General features: G+C 43.7%; 8 protein-coding genes across 8 annotated transcripts; 5 read left to right on the top strand and 3 right to left on the bottom strand.

Annotated features, from left to right (window-relative positions):
• Positions 1 to 30: 30 nt before the first annotated feature.
• SYF1 (LALA0S06e05556g1_1) lies at positions 31 to 2,463 on the bottom strand (the record flags this gene model as incomplete). Its single annotated transcript, XM_022771929.1, has 1 exon — positions 31 to 2,463. The coding sequence occupies one exon, from the start codon at positions 2,461 to 2,463 to the stop codon at positions 31 to 33; it is 2,433 nt and encodes an 810-aa protein (XP_022629084.1).
• A 338-nt stretch (positions 2,464 to 2,801) lies between these two features.
• On the top strand, positions 2,802 to 3,617 carry VMA8 (LALA0S06e05578g1_1; the record flags this gene model as incomplete). Its single annotated transcript, XM_022771930.1, has 1 exon — positions 2,802 to 3,617. The coding sequence occupies one exon, from the start codon at positions 2,802 to 2,804 to the stop codon at positions 3,615 to 3,617; it is 816 nt and encodes a 271-aa protein (XP_022629085.1).
• A 167-nt stretch (positions 3,618 to 3,784) lies between these two features.
• Positions 3,785 to 4,906, top strand: LALA0_S06e05600g (LALA0S06e05600g1_1; the record flags this gene model as incomplete). Its single annotated transcript, XM_022771931.1, has 1 exon — positions 3,785 to 4,906. One exon carries the CDS (start codon positions 3,785 to 3,787, stop codon positions 4,904 to 4,906), a length of 1,122 nt encoding a protein of 373 aa, XP_022629086.1.
• Positions 4,907 to 5,012: 106 nt separating this feature from the next.
• On the bottom strand, positions 5,013 to 6,167 carry RML2 (LALA0S06e05622g1_1; the record flags this gene model as incomplete). Its single annotated transcript, XM_022771933.1, has 1 exon — positions 5,013 to 6,167. One exon carries the CDS (start codon positions 6,165 to 6,167, stop codon positions 5,013 to 5,015), a length of 1,155 nt encoding a protein of 384 aa, XP_022629087.1.
• A 2,281-nt stretch (positions 6,168 to 8,448) lies between these two features.
• LALA0_S06e05644g (LALA0S06e05644g1_1) lies at positions 8,449 to 10,380 on the top strand (the record flags this gene model as incomplete). Its single annotated transcript, XM_022771934.1, has 1 exon — positions 8,449 to 10,380. One exon carries the CDS (start codon positions 8,449 to 8,451, stop codon positions 10,378 to 10,380), a length of 1,932 nt encoding a protein of 643 aa, XP_022629088.1.
• A 1,200-nt stretch (positions 10,381 to 11,580) lies between these two features.
• On the top strand, positions 11,581 to 12,720 carry ERD1 (LALA0S06e05666g1_1; the record flags this gene model as incomplete). Its single annotated transcript, XM_022771935.1, has 1 exon — positions 11,581 to 12,720. The coding sequence occupies one exon, from the start codon at positions 11,581 to 11,583 to the stop codon at positions 12,718 to 12,720; it is 1,140 nt and encodes a 379-aa protein (XP_022629089.1).
• A 176-nt stretch (positions 12,721 to 12,896) lies between these two features.
• RRP17 (LALA0S06e05688g1_1) lies at positions 12,897 to 13,607 on the bottom strand (the record flags this gene model as incomplete). Its single annotated transcript, XM_022771936.1, has 1 exon — positions 12,897 to 13,607. One exon carries the CDS (start codon positions 13,605 to 13,607, stop codon positions 12,897 to 12,899), a length of 711 nt encoding a protein of 236 aa, XP_022629090.1.
• A 1,302-nt stretch (positions 13,608 to 14,909) lies between these two features.
• DFM1 (LALA0S06e05710g1_1) lies at positions 14,910 to 15,872 on the top strand (the record flags this gene model as incomplete). Its single annotated transcript, XM_022771937.1, has 1 exon — positions 14,910 to 15,872. One exon carries the CDS (start codon positions 14,910 to 14,912, stop codon positions 15,870 to 15,872), a length of 963 nt encoding a protein of 320 aa, XP_022629091.1.
• Positions 15,873 to 16,306: the final 434 nt, after the last annotated feature.

A 16,306-nucleotide genomic window follows, 5' to 3' on the forward strand; every position in this document is an offset into this window, starting at 1 on the left:
GCTCTTAGTTTTGCTGCGGTTGATTCTTATTTAAATATCTAGTGAGATCTCAGCAGGATTGACCGTTGTCTGTTCTGGCTCGAGGTTCGAACCGGCCTTGGAAACAACGAATTCAACGTTTCCGTCTTCTCTCGAGACGTCTTCAGTAGAAACTTTCAAAGAGTCGGACAATCCTCTTTTGGTCCTTAACATCTCCTTGAATGAAATCTTGTCCCCATGTCTGAGCTCCAGTTCGTTCCAGTAGTCCCACAATTTGGTATTTGAACTCGGATGCGCCAATTGTGCGCCAAATCGAAGCACTGCCCGAGCCCGCGCAATATCACCGAGCGTCTCTTCCAATCCAGCGAAATCGAGCACAAAAGGAATGACTTTGGAGTTCGGCAGATTTTGAATGCATTTCGTGTACAAATCTCGCGATGCCTTCAGTCCCAAAAAGCTTTTGCATTTTTCAAGACACAGACTCCATAATCGCAGCTTGGAAGTTTCGTCACGAATCTGAGTACTCCCATTCACAAGAATATCGATGCATCTTTTTTGCATGCCCTGTTTTTCTTCAAATTCACCGTATTGGATAAAAACATCTGAACAATCCATGCCCTCACCCGCAAGTAGCACAGCCTGCTCAAACAGATCACGCATAGTTTCTGCGGGTCTTAATCGGTCCGTGGACACTTTCAGGTAAATCCTCCATAAGTCTAAACGAACTGCGCCCGGGAAGATGACCAGAGCCCGCTCGTATATCTTGAAACTGTCATCCCACCCATCCCGTTCCTGCCAGAAGTGGGCGTAATTTATAAAATGTACCGGAGTCGCTAGCTTGAGAGATATGATGTTTTCATATGCCTCGACGACTTTGGCTGTATTTGAAGAGACTTCAAGCAGATCAATGTAGAAAGACCAAAGCTTCAGAGAAGTAAAAAGCACGGCCTGAACAGGGATCCCGCTTTTTACTGACTCGTACTTCTCGACCACAAGGTCTGGAGACTCAGGAAGCACAAGTGCCCTTTTTAGAATCTTCAACGCGTCTGGTAAACGACTGCATTCTACCTCCATCTCTGCCCATTTATGCCACACATTTTCAAGGTCTTGAAGAAAACGAAAAGGAACTCGGGTAGACCTCTCAAAGGATTCTCTTGCAAAATCAATCTGGCCATTGCTAATGTAAAGATCACCCAAATTGCACCACAGTTTCCCAAGAACAGCGGGTTCGGTGACCAAAGCGGGATTAATCTTGACCAAAGCATCAGTGTAAACATGAAGTTTTTCTTGCAGACCTGAATAAAGCTGGACTCTGTCCATCCAAACCTTGACATCATTGACATTTTGTCTCAATCTAAGATCACTCACTAACAGTGAGTGAGAATCCATCAGATTTTCTAAGACCTCTATGTTGAAGGATATTTCACGATCGAGTTGAATATGTTGCTGCTCATAGCCATCCTCGTGTTGAGCTAAATCCATGCAGCTAGAGACGTACACTTCCAGAAATTTCACCAAAAAGTCATAAATTCGAGAAAACGAATTCATGCTAGTGGTAGATGACAGAGAATCCTGCAGCACGTTTCTCGCCTCGTTGAATTTTCTTCTTTTTATGAAATAAATGCTCAAGGTTATTACCAGCGTGGAACTCTGTTCTGGAAACATTTCAAGACATTGAGCCATAATCTGATTATACCGTTGGTGGCCACATGTGCTTTCCAGTGCGTTTAGGTAGAGTTCGTAGAAGCCAAATAACGGGCGTTCAACTGGTTTGAAGTCTTTTCGTAGGATGATTTTTTCGTTGTAGACTTTGGAAATTGTATGATGGTCGCCTGTCAAACCGATCAGACGCAGTATGTGCTCCTGCTCTTCTGCCACCTGAATATACCGTGCTAGTAAATGGGACGACCACAAGTCTTTCGGTACAGCGTGTAGATCACTGGAAGACTCCTTTAGAGCCTGCTGCACTATAAATTCCAAATCGGGGTCCGCAAACTCATGCTCTGGTCGATTCTGAAGCAGGGTTTCAATAAGTTCAACCACGGGAGCCCATAACCGAATGTGATGTTCGAGAGGCACATTTTGAAGCGCTCGGTTCAGAACGTCTCGTATGAAACCTAAGTTCCGCTGTTTGACGCAATGTCTTAAATATAGCTCCCATATTCCCACGTCTTGGTAACACAAGTACATGGCCTTCTCAAACAGCTTATTACACTTTTCAAATTCGCCTGCGAAAATCACAGCGTTAGCTTCTACCAAAAGCGCTACGCGCCATTGTAAATACTCTAACCACATACTACAGTCGCCAGGAAAGTGGTAGCAGCAGCGCTCGTAAACCCAAGCCAAAGCGGCCGGATTTTCGCATGCCTTTCGGTGTTCGAGGTAGCGTTTCCACACTACAATATCGTCACCGTTTGATTGTAGTTCATACTCAAAAGCCAAATCTTCTTGGGTTTTCACATATACCGCAATCGTATCATCCATAACACCACCAACAGAGCTGAAAGGTCGAACTTAAACGGGTAGATGAAGGTTGAAACAATGGGTTTGATAGCTCGATGAGCTCGATGAGATGAGTTCATCGATTGTATTTATTTCGTCTTGAAAATTGAAGTACTCGTGAGTCTGAGTTATAAAAGTACTCGAGACCATGAAAACCCATTAAAGATAGGGAAAATGGTTTTAGAACACTACATTTGGCAGTGTAAAAAGCCGTAAACTAAAGATCATTCAGCGGGAGGAAGCGCTTATATAGCACCAAGATATCTTATCTGCTAGTTAGCTGATTTTAGCTTTACATAGAGCCATTAATCGCCCAAAAAATGTCTTCCAATAGAGAACAGGTGTTCCCAACGCGTATGACGTTGGGACTGATGAAATCTAAGCTCAAGGGAGCCAACCAGGGCCATTCGCTTTTGAAAAGAAAGTCCGAAGCTCTTACAAAGCGGTTCAGGGACATCACAAGACGTATTGACGATGCAAAACAAAAAATGGGCCGTGTAATGCAGACTGCTGCATTTTCGCTGGCCGAAGTTACTTATGCTACTGGCGAAAACATTGGGTATCAGGTCCAAGAAAATGTTTCCACGGCCAGATTCAAGGTGCGTGCTCGCCAGGAGAACGTCAGTGGTGTGTATTTGCCACAGTTTGAAAGTTTTATCGATCCAGAGATCAACGATTTCAAATTGACCGGTCTGGGTCGTGGTGGACAGCAAGTCCAACGTGCAAAGGAAATCTATTCGAGGGCCGTAGAGACTTTGGTGGAGCTTGCTTCGCTGCAAACCGCCTTTGTGATTTTAGATGAGGTCATCAAAGTCACCAACAGAAGAGTCAACGCTATTGAGCACGTTATTATTCCACGGACTGAGAACACCATTGCGTACATCAACAGTGAACTCGACGAGTTGGATAGAGAAGAGTTCTACAGATTGAAAAAGGTCCAGGAAAAGAAACAGCAGCAAACTGCAGAGCTTGATGCTCAATTGCAGAGAGAAGCTGGTTCTGCCGAAGAAGCTGGCAGTTCAGGTAAAGTGTCCAAAGATGAAGAACCTACAGCTCCAAAATCGGAAACAAACGCTAAAACAGTTCAAGACGCCCCAGACGTCCTTGCTGAGAACGAAGACGATGTGATTTTCTAGCCTTTAGTATGTCTCACCAAGATGACATAGGACCACATAAAACTTAATTTGAAATAGACATGTACTAGAACAATGTAGCACCGGCTACTTGAAAACAAAGATTAGAGGTATACCCCTGTATTCAAGGTGTCCCCCCACCCACCTACCATCGGGTCAAACATATAGGGATGAAAGTAGCCAGCCTTCTCTCACTAGCTTCATGGGTCATTCCACGCTTCAAAGATGAAGAACTGCGAACAATACAAATTTCACAAACAGAAGTTTTAGACGTGACAGACCACGAAAAGCTTTTGCTTAAGCGTCAGGGCGTGAGATTCTTTGATATCACCGCTTTTCCATCATTTTTGAGGTCTAAGGAGGGCTCAAAGGTTGTGAACTACTCATACCCTAAACAACTCACGAACGAAAAGAAGGTTTCAGAAATACTAGAAAGATGTGACACTAAGGCAATGTTTGAAGATCTAGCACTATTCACAAACTTCTACACTCGATACTACAAATCAGAATATGGTTACGAGTCCGCAACATGGCTCTCTAACAGACTACGAAATGTAACGAAATCGCTGGGCGATAGAGCTACCCAATTTCATGTCGACCACCACGATTGGAAACAATTCTCCATAATAGTTAGAATTCAAGGCTCTGAAACTCCAGAAAATTTGATTGTGTTTGGATCCCATCAGGACTCTATGAATTTGATATTTCCATCGAGTTTACCAGCACCGGGCGCGGACGACAACGGTTCTGGAACAGTCACGAATATTGAGGCACTCAGAATATACACTTACTATTTGAACAAAACTCAAGATTGGCCCAGAAATACAATTGAATTCCATTTTTATTCAGCCGAAGAGGGAGGACTTCTTGGATCTCTTGACATTTTCACCCATTATGCGCAGCAGAACCAGACAGTGGTGGCAATGATTCAACAGGATATGACGGGGTATGTAGAGGACTCTCAGAATGAGCATTTAGGACTCATAACCGATCATACAAGCCCGCTTTTGACGAACTTTCTTAAGCGAGTAATCAAGAAGTATCTGAACATCCCATATGTTGAAACTAAATGCGGTTATGCATGCAGTGACCATAGCAGCGCAACTAGGAACGGGTATCCTGCCGCTTTAGTCATTGAGAGTGATTTTTCCAAGAAGAACAAGTATATTCACACGACGATGGATACATTGGATCGCTTAAGCTTCGACCACATGGCTGAGCATGTAAAACTGATTATTGGCACTATTGCGGAGCTAGGAAATTGGCGGTTTGAACGATTAAGTAACGAGTAGATGGATCATTATTACTGTAATATATATACAAGGATAACGTTATGAACAGGAACCGGATTTTTGTTCTTCCTCGTAAAAAGAGAGCCGGGGTTTATTTTAAGAGTGCTTATTGTCTTGTAGCCTTGCCAGATTTACCCCGAGGTCTATCTTTGACCTTCATTCTGTTTTGGTTCTTACCGCGTCTGGTTTTGTAGCCCTTTGCCAGCTGGCCCCAAGGAGAAACCGAAAGTTTTTTCGACTTTGACTTACCTCTACCACCACCGTGAGGATGATCACACTTGTTCATAGCAACACCACGCACTGTGGGTCTAATGCCTCTCCATCTAGATCTACCAGCCTTTCCCAGAGATTCGTTTTGATGGTCAATATTTGAAACAACACCCAGTGTTGCGCATGCTTCTAATGCCACTAAACGCTGTTCTCCACTTTGAAGACGAATAATGGCCTTTTTCTTCTCGGGTAATTTTGAAATAACACGCGCGTAGGCACCGGCTGCACGACAGAATTTACCGGGCCCTATTGGTGTGACACCAACGTTGTGAATGATGGCGCCGACTGGAATCATTGATATTGGCAAACAGTTTCCTCTCTGAGCGGTTCGCACACTAAGAATAGCGGGATCAATCCTTCCACCCATCTCTTGTAATAAATTTTTAGGTACTCCCTTTCTGTAGGATTCCACCACATCACCAGCTCTCAAACCGTCACATGCAAGGATGTAACTAAGCTCTCCTGATTCAGAATGCTTTAAAAGAGCTATATGGGCGGTTCTACCAGGATCGTATTCGATTCTCTGTACGATTTGCTCGCCAGGAGTAAAACGAGTGAAATCAACCAAACGGATTCTACGTTTGTGACCACCACCACGATGACGCACTGTAATGCGGCCAGAATGATTCCTACCACCGCTAGACCTCTTGGCAATAGTCAAAGTTCTGATAGGACGCCCATTGTGTAGGTAAGGATAAATTGGCGCTCTATACCACCTTAGACCTGGCGATACAGGCTTTAGCTTTTTCAGTTTCACGATTTCTTTCGAAAGTTTCCGTCTTCTCTTTATCAGGGCATCCTGTTTCTCCAGCGTGACCAGATCAGTATCGTTCGGTACAATTTTCAGCATCCTTGCGCTGACTGGCGTTGGATCTGTCTTAGTCTCCATTTGGGACAAACGTACGCCTGTGGTCAGCTGCCGGGCATTTTGGAGCCCTGAAAGCGCCGGGAGTCGCTTGAACGACGTTCCCAGGTTTCTAAAAAGGTTCATAAGGGTCGAATAGCCACCGGCCAGGTGATCCAATTGTGAATTTGTCTCGATATTCTCACATCAATGATAATGGGTTGTTTAACTTGATGTTCACCAAAATTTTTTGATATCTGTTTTCGTGAAACGTGATCTTGAATTTTAAATTGAGTTTTTCGTCACTGCTGAGAGGTTGTGTCACTGTAGTGGAAAAATGGAAGGCTGGGCTTTCGCTGGGAGAGATTTGATGCGAAGTACCTCGGAAAGCTGAGCTAATTTATGTATTTTGTTGTCCGAGACACTGAAATTTTGAAAATCTTGTTATATCACGTGAGACCGAAAGTTATATCAATTGAGTTTTGTCAGTTCCGTTTGTTGCATTAGTAGAAGAGCTCATAGAAATTGATTTCTGAGCTGATGGTGGATATGACGCAGATGAAGCGTTTCATGCAATTTCAGTTACGTTGATCGCACTGATGATAATGTTCCATTACGTTAATAGTGATGCAGCTCACCATGAGTTTGACCTGTTGATGTAGCAGGGCAATGATACCCGACAGATGTAGTTTCATTATCCGAGATGGTGTCAGAAATCTGGCACATTGTTGAGTGTCTATGGTTATTCAGTCCACCTTTTCCACCATGCTGCACTTTCTCACCTTCTTCAAGTCACGTGCGTTAAAGGACTTTCTATTCAGTTTCCTGTCAAGCTGTACTGAAATATTGTTCCTTCGTGAGACCATTATCATTCGATGCTGATTTTGGTCAGAAAGGCATGTTTCCTGTTCAAGAATAGCAATCACAATGTCCCAAGTCACTGATTAATAAATAGTCCCAGGAAATCTAGCTGCAAGAAGTGGAAATGCTGCTGAAATCGAATAACCTAAAATTTCGGCTACCTAATCCAGCCTTCGAAGCATAATCACAATCTCTTTCAGCTGCTGGCCTTTCCAAGCTTTTCTCAATGCAGAGAGGACACTTGCCCGACGGACCTGCAACAAATCCCTTGTCACTATTTTCCAAACTGTCGCGCAACTATACACCGCGTGATTGCAATATTATACGACCCTCCTCCAGCGATCACCTCAGAGAGCCAATCGTGCTGGGATACCATGCAACTGCTGTGTAAATAACTACTTAACAGGACCTTGTTTCTTCCTTGTTAGAAGGGGAAACACAATTAGACAATGCTTGTGAGATATCACTTTTTACTAAAGTGTCGTCCATCCCACAATCTCTATACCATACGAAAGTGATTCACACAAAGCTCCAAGCATTCGAATGGCGTGGTTTGCTCAAATAAGTTTCTCCAAACCCTCAGTCGCTTCGCGTCCCAGCTACCGCTTTCCCTATTGTCCCAGCTATACCACCAGGGGTGACCCGGGGATATTGCTGAGTCGAGGCCTTAACTTATTGCCAGATTTGTAGCCTCTTTTTTCAACTATGGCAAACAAGCATTGTGCCCTCGAAAAACGTTGCTAACAGCCCGTTTGTTTTTTCTAGGCGAATAATTAGCTAAAAACGACGTTCGCATTTTGTGCCAAGAAGTCAGCTCACAATTTCAACGGTTATGCACTTAGTTACCTTGAACCTCAATAATGCTTGCATTTAGTGGCTTTCGCCGGTCCTTACTTTGTCCTCCGTAGCTTCATGTGACTGGACTATCAACATACCTTATCTCGATTTGCCTCATTATGGGCACTACGAATTATCAAGCTTCAAAACTTATCAAACGGAGCTGGCCGAAAAGCCATAGGAACCATACAAATATGGGATTTCGGTCACCTCCGGTATAGGTTGATGTAATTTCTTATCACAATCTCCGCAACTTAATTTGAACCTCGATGGATAGCGTCGCAATTGTCTGTCTGTCATTCTGGAGAGAATACCCTTACTGGAAGAATAGTTAAAAAATGCAATTAAGCGCAGTGACGCCGCAGAAAGTCTCGCAGAAGTAATGCTCATCGTATCCACCAAGTCCCGCGATGGTTGTGATGGCCTGCGTCAGTACAAGCAAGCGGACTAGATGCCCTTTGCTTATGATAATAGATAGCACGGCGTAATGACTGATAATCTATAATGGCCCCACTGTGCTGACGTGAGAAACGGCCTGTAAAGGGAACGCTTACGATGAGAACCTCGAAGAATGCACTATATAGGTGTCACTTTTACAACCGGAAGATGCCCTTTCCCAACGTTTGCTTGTCTACAGGTTTAATTTTTGTCTGTTCTATCCTAAAGTTCAACAGTATCCCACTCTACAAGGTTCTTGATAGTCTTAGACACACCTTTTGATTAAACTATCATGTCTAGTCAAGAAAAACATCTGGTAAAGGAAAACGTCAAAAACACGAATTCCGACGATGAGTCTAGTGGAATTGGCCAGGTGGGCCATCTGGAAGCCTCGAAAACACCATTTTGGAGACGCCTGCTGAGTGCTTTGGAAATTGAACAAGACGGGCGGAACGCAAGCATCAAGGAAACGTTTCTGTACAATCATGACCTAAAACCTGTGGAAAGTGACCGTCGTTTGTGGTCGTGGTTCAACTTTGTATATTTTTGGATTGCAGACTGTTTCAATATCAACACTTGGCAGGTGGCCGCAACTGGTCTACAATTGGGTCTCAGCTGGTGGGAAACTTGGATTACAGTTTGGATTGGCTACTCCGTGGTTGCCGTGTTTGTCGTTTCAGTGGCGAGAATCGGTTCTGTCTACCATATTTCGTTCCCCATCACCGCAAGAGCCTCGTTCGGTATCTTTTTCTCGCTGTGGCCGGTTCTAAACCGTGTAGTAATGGCCATTGTGTGGTACTCCGTGCAAACATGGATTGCCCTGTCGCCAGTTTCTTTGATGCTCAAAAGTATTTTCGGAAATGACCTCCCCAACCGTATTCCAGACCACATAGGAAGCCCTAATGCCACCACATATGAGTTTATGTGTTTCTTCATCTTCTGGGTATTCCAACTACCTTTCATTTACGTTCATCCACATCAAATCCGCCATCTTTTCACCGTGAAAGCCGCTTTGGTTCCATTTGCAGCATTTGGTTTTTTGATCTGGTCTTTGAAAAAATCCCATGGCCACATCGCGCTAGAGTCACTAGTCGAGGGACCTCCTTTGTCTTCTAGTGAGCGTGGCTGGGCCTGGGTACAGTCGATCTTGGCATGTATTGGGAATTTTGCCACATTAATCGTCAATGCGCCGGATTTCTCTCGTTTCTCGAAGACCAAACTATCGGCTACCTACTCCCAAGCCTTTTCCATTCCATTCTTCTTCTCCATCACCTCTTTGATAGGTGTTATTGTCACTTCTTCCGCTTATAAGGTGTACCAGGTCAATTATTGGTCACCAGTGGACGTGTTAGGCAGATTCTTGGGCGATGGATTCACCAAAGGCGAACGCGCGGGCGTGTTTCTAATCTCCTTTGTTTTCGCCATTTCCCAGCTAGGAACTAACATCAGCGCCAACTCTTTGTCTGCCGGTACAGACATGACAGCGTTGTTGCCCAAATTTATTAGCATCAGACGTGGTGGTTTTATTTGCGCTGCTTTGGCTCTTTGCATATGTCCTTGGAACCTTTTGTCAAGTTCCAGCAAATTCACGATGGCGCTGAGCGCTTACTCCATATTTTTGAGTTGTATCGCCGCCGTTATGGTGGCAGATTACTACGTGGTGCGCAGAGGAAAGCTAGAGTTGCAGCATTTGTACTGTGCCGACAAAAACATCTCTCAATACATGTACGGCAATAGATTTGGGATTAACTGGAGAGCTCTGGTTGCATATTTGGCCGGTATTGTGCCCAATATGCCCGGATTTGTGGGTGCCGTTGGCAACAACATTCATGTACCCATGGGTGCGATCAAATTGTACTATCTCAACTATCTGGTTGGATTTTTTGTTTCTTTCCTGATCTATGTGGCTCTGAACTACTTTTTCCCTGTTCCTGGTGCTCCAGTGGCCAATATCCTTGGCAAGAGCGAATGGATGGAGAGCTTCCAAGATGTGGAGTTTTTCCGCGAAGAAAGAGACACTTTCCACGCTGAAAATGGTCTACATGCTATTTCCTCGAGAATCGGGGAAGACGAAGAGGACCCTGCCCTTGCCTTTACTATTCGGAGCCGGTCGCCTGAAATTCCAAAGCAGACCAGAGGAGAACACAAACCCACTGGAGCAACGTATACAAATTGGAAAGGATCCAGTGGTACGACCACAAACTCTAATGAATCTTCCCGGTAGGTTCGTTCTTTAAACACCGATAAACAGTGTTCACAGCCTCAACTTCACAGCTGTGACAGTACCAATCTGATTTTACGTACCGAATATCTATGTCTAGCAATCACCTAACAAAAGGAATACATAATTATAACCTGAACAGCTAGTTCGAGACACTGAAGTGATCGTGTTATGTCCACATTCTTGTAGTGAATTTGATCGAGTTTATGGCTTCTGTCGTCGTTGGGTTCGTCAAGCCCTAAGGTGTCAGCTATTCTTTAAAGCGTGATGATTATACAGGCATTTAAAATTTTCAGATTATTACACTATAAAAAGCGAAGGAAAATCGAACGAGGTACCTTCACGTTTGAACAAGCATTAGCTACAACAACAAGAAACGTAATGAGACTGAGGATACTGTAGACTTTGAACACCTTGACGTCTTTTTCAAGCCATACTTTGGATCGCCAGATGGCGGTGTGAAGAGTTGGAGGTTAAGAGGACAGGCGTCCTCTGTAGATGAGAATGAACCACAGAGGTAAAAATCACAACTTTTGCAACAACCAAGCCTTGTGCTTGGAAAAAGAGTATCATACTCATACACCCTCCATTATGATGACAAGTTGTCGCCCCAAACGGATTTCGAAATTATGAACGATTCGACCATATTAGCCAAACACAATAGATATCTGATCAATGGTGTGTGTGATGCAAATTTGTTGAGGGAGACTGGCCGGGACTGTTTATACTTGCTCAAGTCCTTCTCCCGCCAAGTGGTAAATTCTCATCTATCATCAACTTTTTTTTTCTTGATCGAGGTGTACTGAACTTCTTACGTAGCAGTCTTGCTGGTATCTTGTTAGCCATTGTACTTGGTGATGAACAAAATTCGAGATTCCATGCTAATCATGAATCCGCAGGACACGTCCGGCGGAGAGGATTAGAAATCGATACGTTGCTGAAAGTAAGGCCTAAACTATAGTTGAGAAAATAACACCAAACTGTCTTTATTTCCAGGACCCATTTCAGAGGCTGGCACTTGTTGATCATACCGTTTTGGCGTTATTCGAGTCGTTTTATGGTTTCATTTCCCGTACTACTCGCTGTTTCGCGACCGCTGTCCTCGTGATGTAACTTTTCACCAGTAACTCATCTTGTTTATACCTATAATAATGTGGAGTAGACTAGAACAACAAGTATTTCGAAGAAAAACGTCAAGTTCCAATGGTACAAGAAGCGCTATCGCAGTTTCAGATTTTGTTTCCACTGCCGCAGCGCTGCATTATCCTTTTGGTGGCCGGTCTGTGGTTATGGTACTGGCAAATCTCAATTCTTGTCAAGATTTTCCACATTGACATTTCGCAGTTAATCTTTTCGCATGACCCTACGGAGTTCACGCCTCGCTCTTCACCCTCCAAACTGGTCGATTCGACTCATCGTGTGGTAACTCGAATCACTAAAATAATAATTCCTTGGCATATACTCACCTGCTATTTGTTGCACCAATGCAACGGTGATCAACACTATGCACCCGAGGTTTGGTTAGTTTGTTTGTTGAACGTCCAGCCAGCGTGTCAATTTATCACCATTTTTGCAGTTCTATTCTCAAGCTCTGCAATGCTGCTTCGCTGCTTCAAAAACATCCTGTGGTTCGGGAACATCGAGCCCAAACCTCTCAGGTTCAATTATATCCTGATCACGGATTCGTTGACTTCATACAGCAAACCGCTTATCGATTTTGGATTGTATCTTTGCCACCTAGTACTTGACCCACTGGACGAAAAATGCATCGTAACACGCGGCGCCTTGGGAGCGTCGATCAACCTTGATTTGATCATTGGCATCACCCCAGTCACGCTCCGGTTTACACAGTGTATTCGGGAATGGCAAAGATCGATTACAAGAAAAGAGGCTAATGCTGCACTTTTTAATGCCATCAAGTACTCATTTTCTTCACCGATGCTGATGTGCACCGTTTATTCAAGATCACATCCTGGTGAAAAACCTGGAAACTCCATTTACTGGTTTATGCTGATGAGTTCCACTTATGGGTTCTGGTGGGATATGACTATGGATTGGAACCTGGGTATTTTCAATTTTAGCTCTCAAGGCATGGACCGTAATGAGTTTTTGAGAGGTCACAGAATATACCCTAAATTTGCCTACTGCATAGCGATGTTTATTGATTTCACTCTTCGGTTTGCCTGGCTATGGGAATTCATAAGCGGGGCCGGTGTTTTCGATGGAGAAGCTAACATTTTTTTTCTCCAAACACTTGAACTACTCAGGAGATGGGTATGGATTTTCGTCAAGCTTGAGGCCGAGGCAAGCGCTGGCGAAAGCTCCGAAAAGACTCCAGAATAGTGGAGAAGACTCTTCAAACTGAAAACTCGATACATTTAATTACCTGGAGAGTATCTAATCCGCTAACATCAATTACCCAAAGTACAAGCTACTATAAAATTTATTTTCAAGCGTGGTGTGGCCATGGCCTTGCGCACTAGCCGACAAGGAAAAAGGGAAACTGCATTATATATTATCTACTTTCTGCGTTTGTTCGTATTCGCCTTTTTCTGGTTATGTCTTCTTTCTGCCTTGGTCAAATACCTGAACTTTTTCTTCTTTTTAGGCTTGTCGTCCATTCCTAAGAACTTGGCATATTTGGCAGCGCGCTCAATACTTTCATCCAGTACTTCTGCGGATTTTTCAAGTTTCACATTGTTTCGAGACGCAATATATGCGAAATTCTCGTTGGGTTCAAGTGGCTCGATATCTACTAGTGTGTCGTCTTCGTAATGCTGTTGAGACTTCTTCAAAATAGGCCGTACACCATTTTCACCGTCTTCATGGTCTGAAAACCCATCCCAGGGTACCTCGTTTGCGTCTGCATCCTCTTTGTCATTGTTTTCGTCCTGATCCTGCTTCTCGCTGTCAAAATCGTCGTTATCGGATCCTATGTAGTCGCCTACTTCTTTCATGGTTTCTTTGAATTTTCGCATTTGTTCCTCCGCGTCTTTTCGACGCTGGTCCCGAAGTTTTTTACGTTCTTCAACTTTGAGTTGTCTGGCCTGTTCTTTGTTGAAGTCCTGAGCCTTCTTCTGCCTCTCCAGCTTACGTTTATGGAATCCTGTCAAGTAGTCCAGTCTGGAGTCCTTGTCAAAAGTTACCTCATCTGCACCGAATTTCTTCGCTTGTTTAGCCACATAGTTTTTACCTTGAGTAAGGATCTGTCTGTTGCTGCGTGGTGCCATGCTTGAAGTCACCGGAACTGGCTGTGTGGGAGAAAACTGTCCGCGATGAGATCAAATGCGCTATTCTCATCATAAAATTTTTTGATATAGTAGTATACTAGAAACTGACACTTTCTACATTTTATACCAGTTTTCGAGAAGAAAGCAGATAACAAACGAGAGAACAGGCTGTAAGAACGTGTTAGAATACTCAGCAACAACTGTTAAATGTGTTCTGTTAAAGCATTCCCGAAATTCAATTTATTCTTTTTTGGGTACACTTTGGAGAATCCTGCGACGATTCTCTTGGCTCAAAATTTATTGAGTGTTTTGTCCAGTTAAGGCATCCACATAGCGCATACATTATTCAGCTCTGTTTATTCTTGTATGCTCTGCACTTCGTTGTTTTATCAAAATGCAAATTCAATTGAACACTCATTTACTTCCTATCGGTTGAACAGCTTGAAGTTTACGTACTGGTGAAAGCTAAACTACAGGTTGAAATTTGGCTCATACTGCATGATGAGCCTTACACATGTTACAAACTCAATACTTGTCTGGAGAGTCATGTTTTTCGCTGTAGAAATACCAACGTCAGTAAATAATGTATTTTACTAAATCGATAAGCCTCGAAGGAAAGACGATTGTTCGAGAGAGAAGAAGTTCGGGTGATAATGGCAAGATTACAAGCGATTTTCGAGACTACAGGTGAGTTTCGAGACTATCAAAGTATAAGTACGAAACAGTTGCAGTGTGACTTAATATTCTCACTTCGTAAAACCAACCATATGATCTTTCTGTACCGTACAGAGGAAGATATCATAAGTGAGGTAAACCATGCAATTCAGTGCAGTAAAGATAGATCAGACAATTCACTACTGAAGTTTCTCTCAGCATTTTGCTCAACTGGTATCAGTCGTTCCAGTTTCTTGATCATACCTGTCGCTGTCATCGTGTCATGCGCATGGGATCACTCTTACACGAATATGACGCCGGATATGAGAATCAGATCTGAGAATAGGAACAGACACCGCGAGAACCGGATAGTTCCAGTTTAGATTAAATTACAATCAATTCATGGCCTGAACATTGATCTTTCGTTCGTCATTGACGTCTCCTTTAAAATAGGAGCTATAGCTAAACGCACTGAATCTAGTCATGTGACTCTTTAAGGCACTCAATCTCAAGTAATATATATCTTCTATCCATATAATAAGGTTGATCTTCGAGATTTAAGAGTCTACCAAAAGGTAGGCGTGCCTCAGACGACGTTTAACCCATATCGAAACTCTTCCATCAAGTTTAAACTTGTAACTTTCAGATATGGCAAACATGAAAAAAACGTCTCAGCCCAATGAAGTGGCTCAATTGCTCGCCGAGATCCCACCTGTGACCCGATCGGTGCTGCTGGCGTTTTTCGTGTTATACACACTCATGAGGTCAGGAATTGTGTCACCCGAGTGGATGTCTTTTTGGCCCTACGATGCGTTCATGAAAATGCAGATTTGGAGGGTCTTTACGGGCCCCTTGATCATCAACAAGGGCAAAATGGGGACTCTTTTTACGCTTTTTGAGTTTTACACTCACTCATCGCATTTGGAAACCCATCATTTCAGCAGTAAAGAAAACGCAGAATATGTATATCTGCTTGCGGTGCTGCTGGCGGGCATGGTAAGCTGTGTAACGGTCTCGCAAATCCAGTGTCCTTACACGCTTGCGGATGGATTCATGGCCTCTTTGACTTGTCTATGGAGCATCAAAAACTGGAATACACCCTTGATGTTTTATGGGCTGTTCCCAATCAAGGGCAAATACAACCCTTTACTGCAGCTTTTTCTATCGTACCTTTTTGACGACGAACATCGGACTTTTCCGCTCATAGTAACCGGTCTTGTTGTGGGGTACGTGTACAATTGTCTGGACACCCGATCTCTGGGACCGCTCTACGGCTACATTAGAAGCTCGACACTAGGCTACGGAATTGTCAACGATGGTCATTTCCGGGCTCCCAGGTGGTTCACCGGCATTTGGGGCTTTCTGGCGAACAACCGGCGCCGCACTGTCAACGTGATAGTCAAGAATACGCATGCATACCAAGGTCACGGTCGCAAACTGGGAAGCAAAAAGGAAACAGCTCAGACTACCGAAGCCGAATCTATCAAGACCCGGATGGACAGGGCTGCTGCTGCTGCTGCTGCTAGAGAACAAAGGACAGCTGCTAGTGCCACTGACTCTACCAATAACCTAAATTTTCGCGGGACTGGTCAGCGTGTTGGGTCCAACTAAAACAAGACTAGCATAAGAACTCTATTCAAAGCAAACACATGTGCTAGCAGGCAGTACGAACAGGAGCAGATCCAGACCTAACCACGCCATACGGAGTAAACCTATCGACTCTACCACTTTTTTTCTCAAACTGACACTTCTGGGCGAGCAGATCCAAAGGTCAAGATCACTTTCAACGTCTGTGTCGTCGCCATTGGGGGTGATCCTTCTATTGGTTTCATAAGGGTCATGTTATTCTAGCTAAGAGGCATGACAGGTCTCTCTTGTGTAACAAGGCAAGATGCCGCTCGAAAGCACATTCGAACCAAAAAGTATATAAAAGGCTTGTGAAAGGTAATCGAACCTTCATGGCGAAAAAGACATGAACCTTAACTCCAGCATCTTGCAGAAAAATATAGGTAAAGCGTTGTTGTTGTTGTTGTTATTGTAGCTTT

Source organism: Lachancea lanzarotensis, scaffold LALA0S06, assembly GCF_000938715.1.
Source record: "Lachancea lanzarotensis genome assembly LALA0, scaffold LALA0S06, whole genome shotgun sequence".
In the NCBI taxonomy this organism is placed as follows: Eukaryota; Fungi; Ascomycota; class Saccharomycetes; order Saccharomycetales; family Saccharomycetaceae; genus Lachancea; species Lachancea lanzarotensis.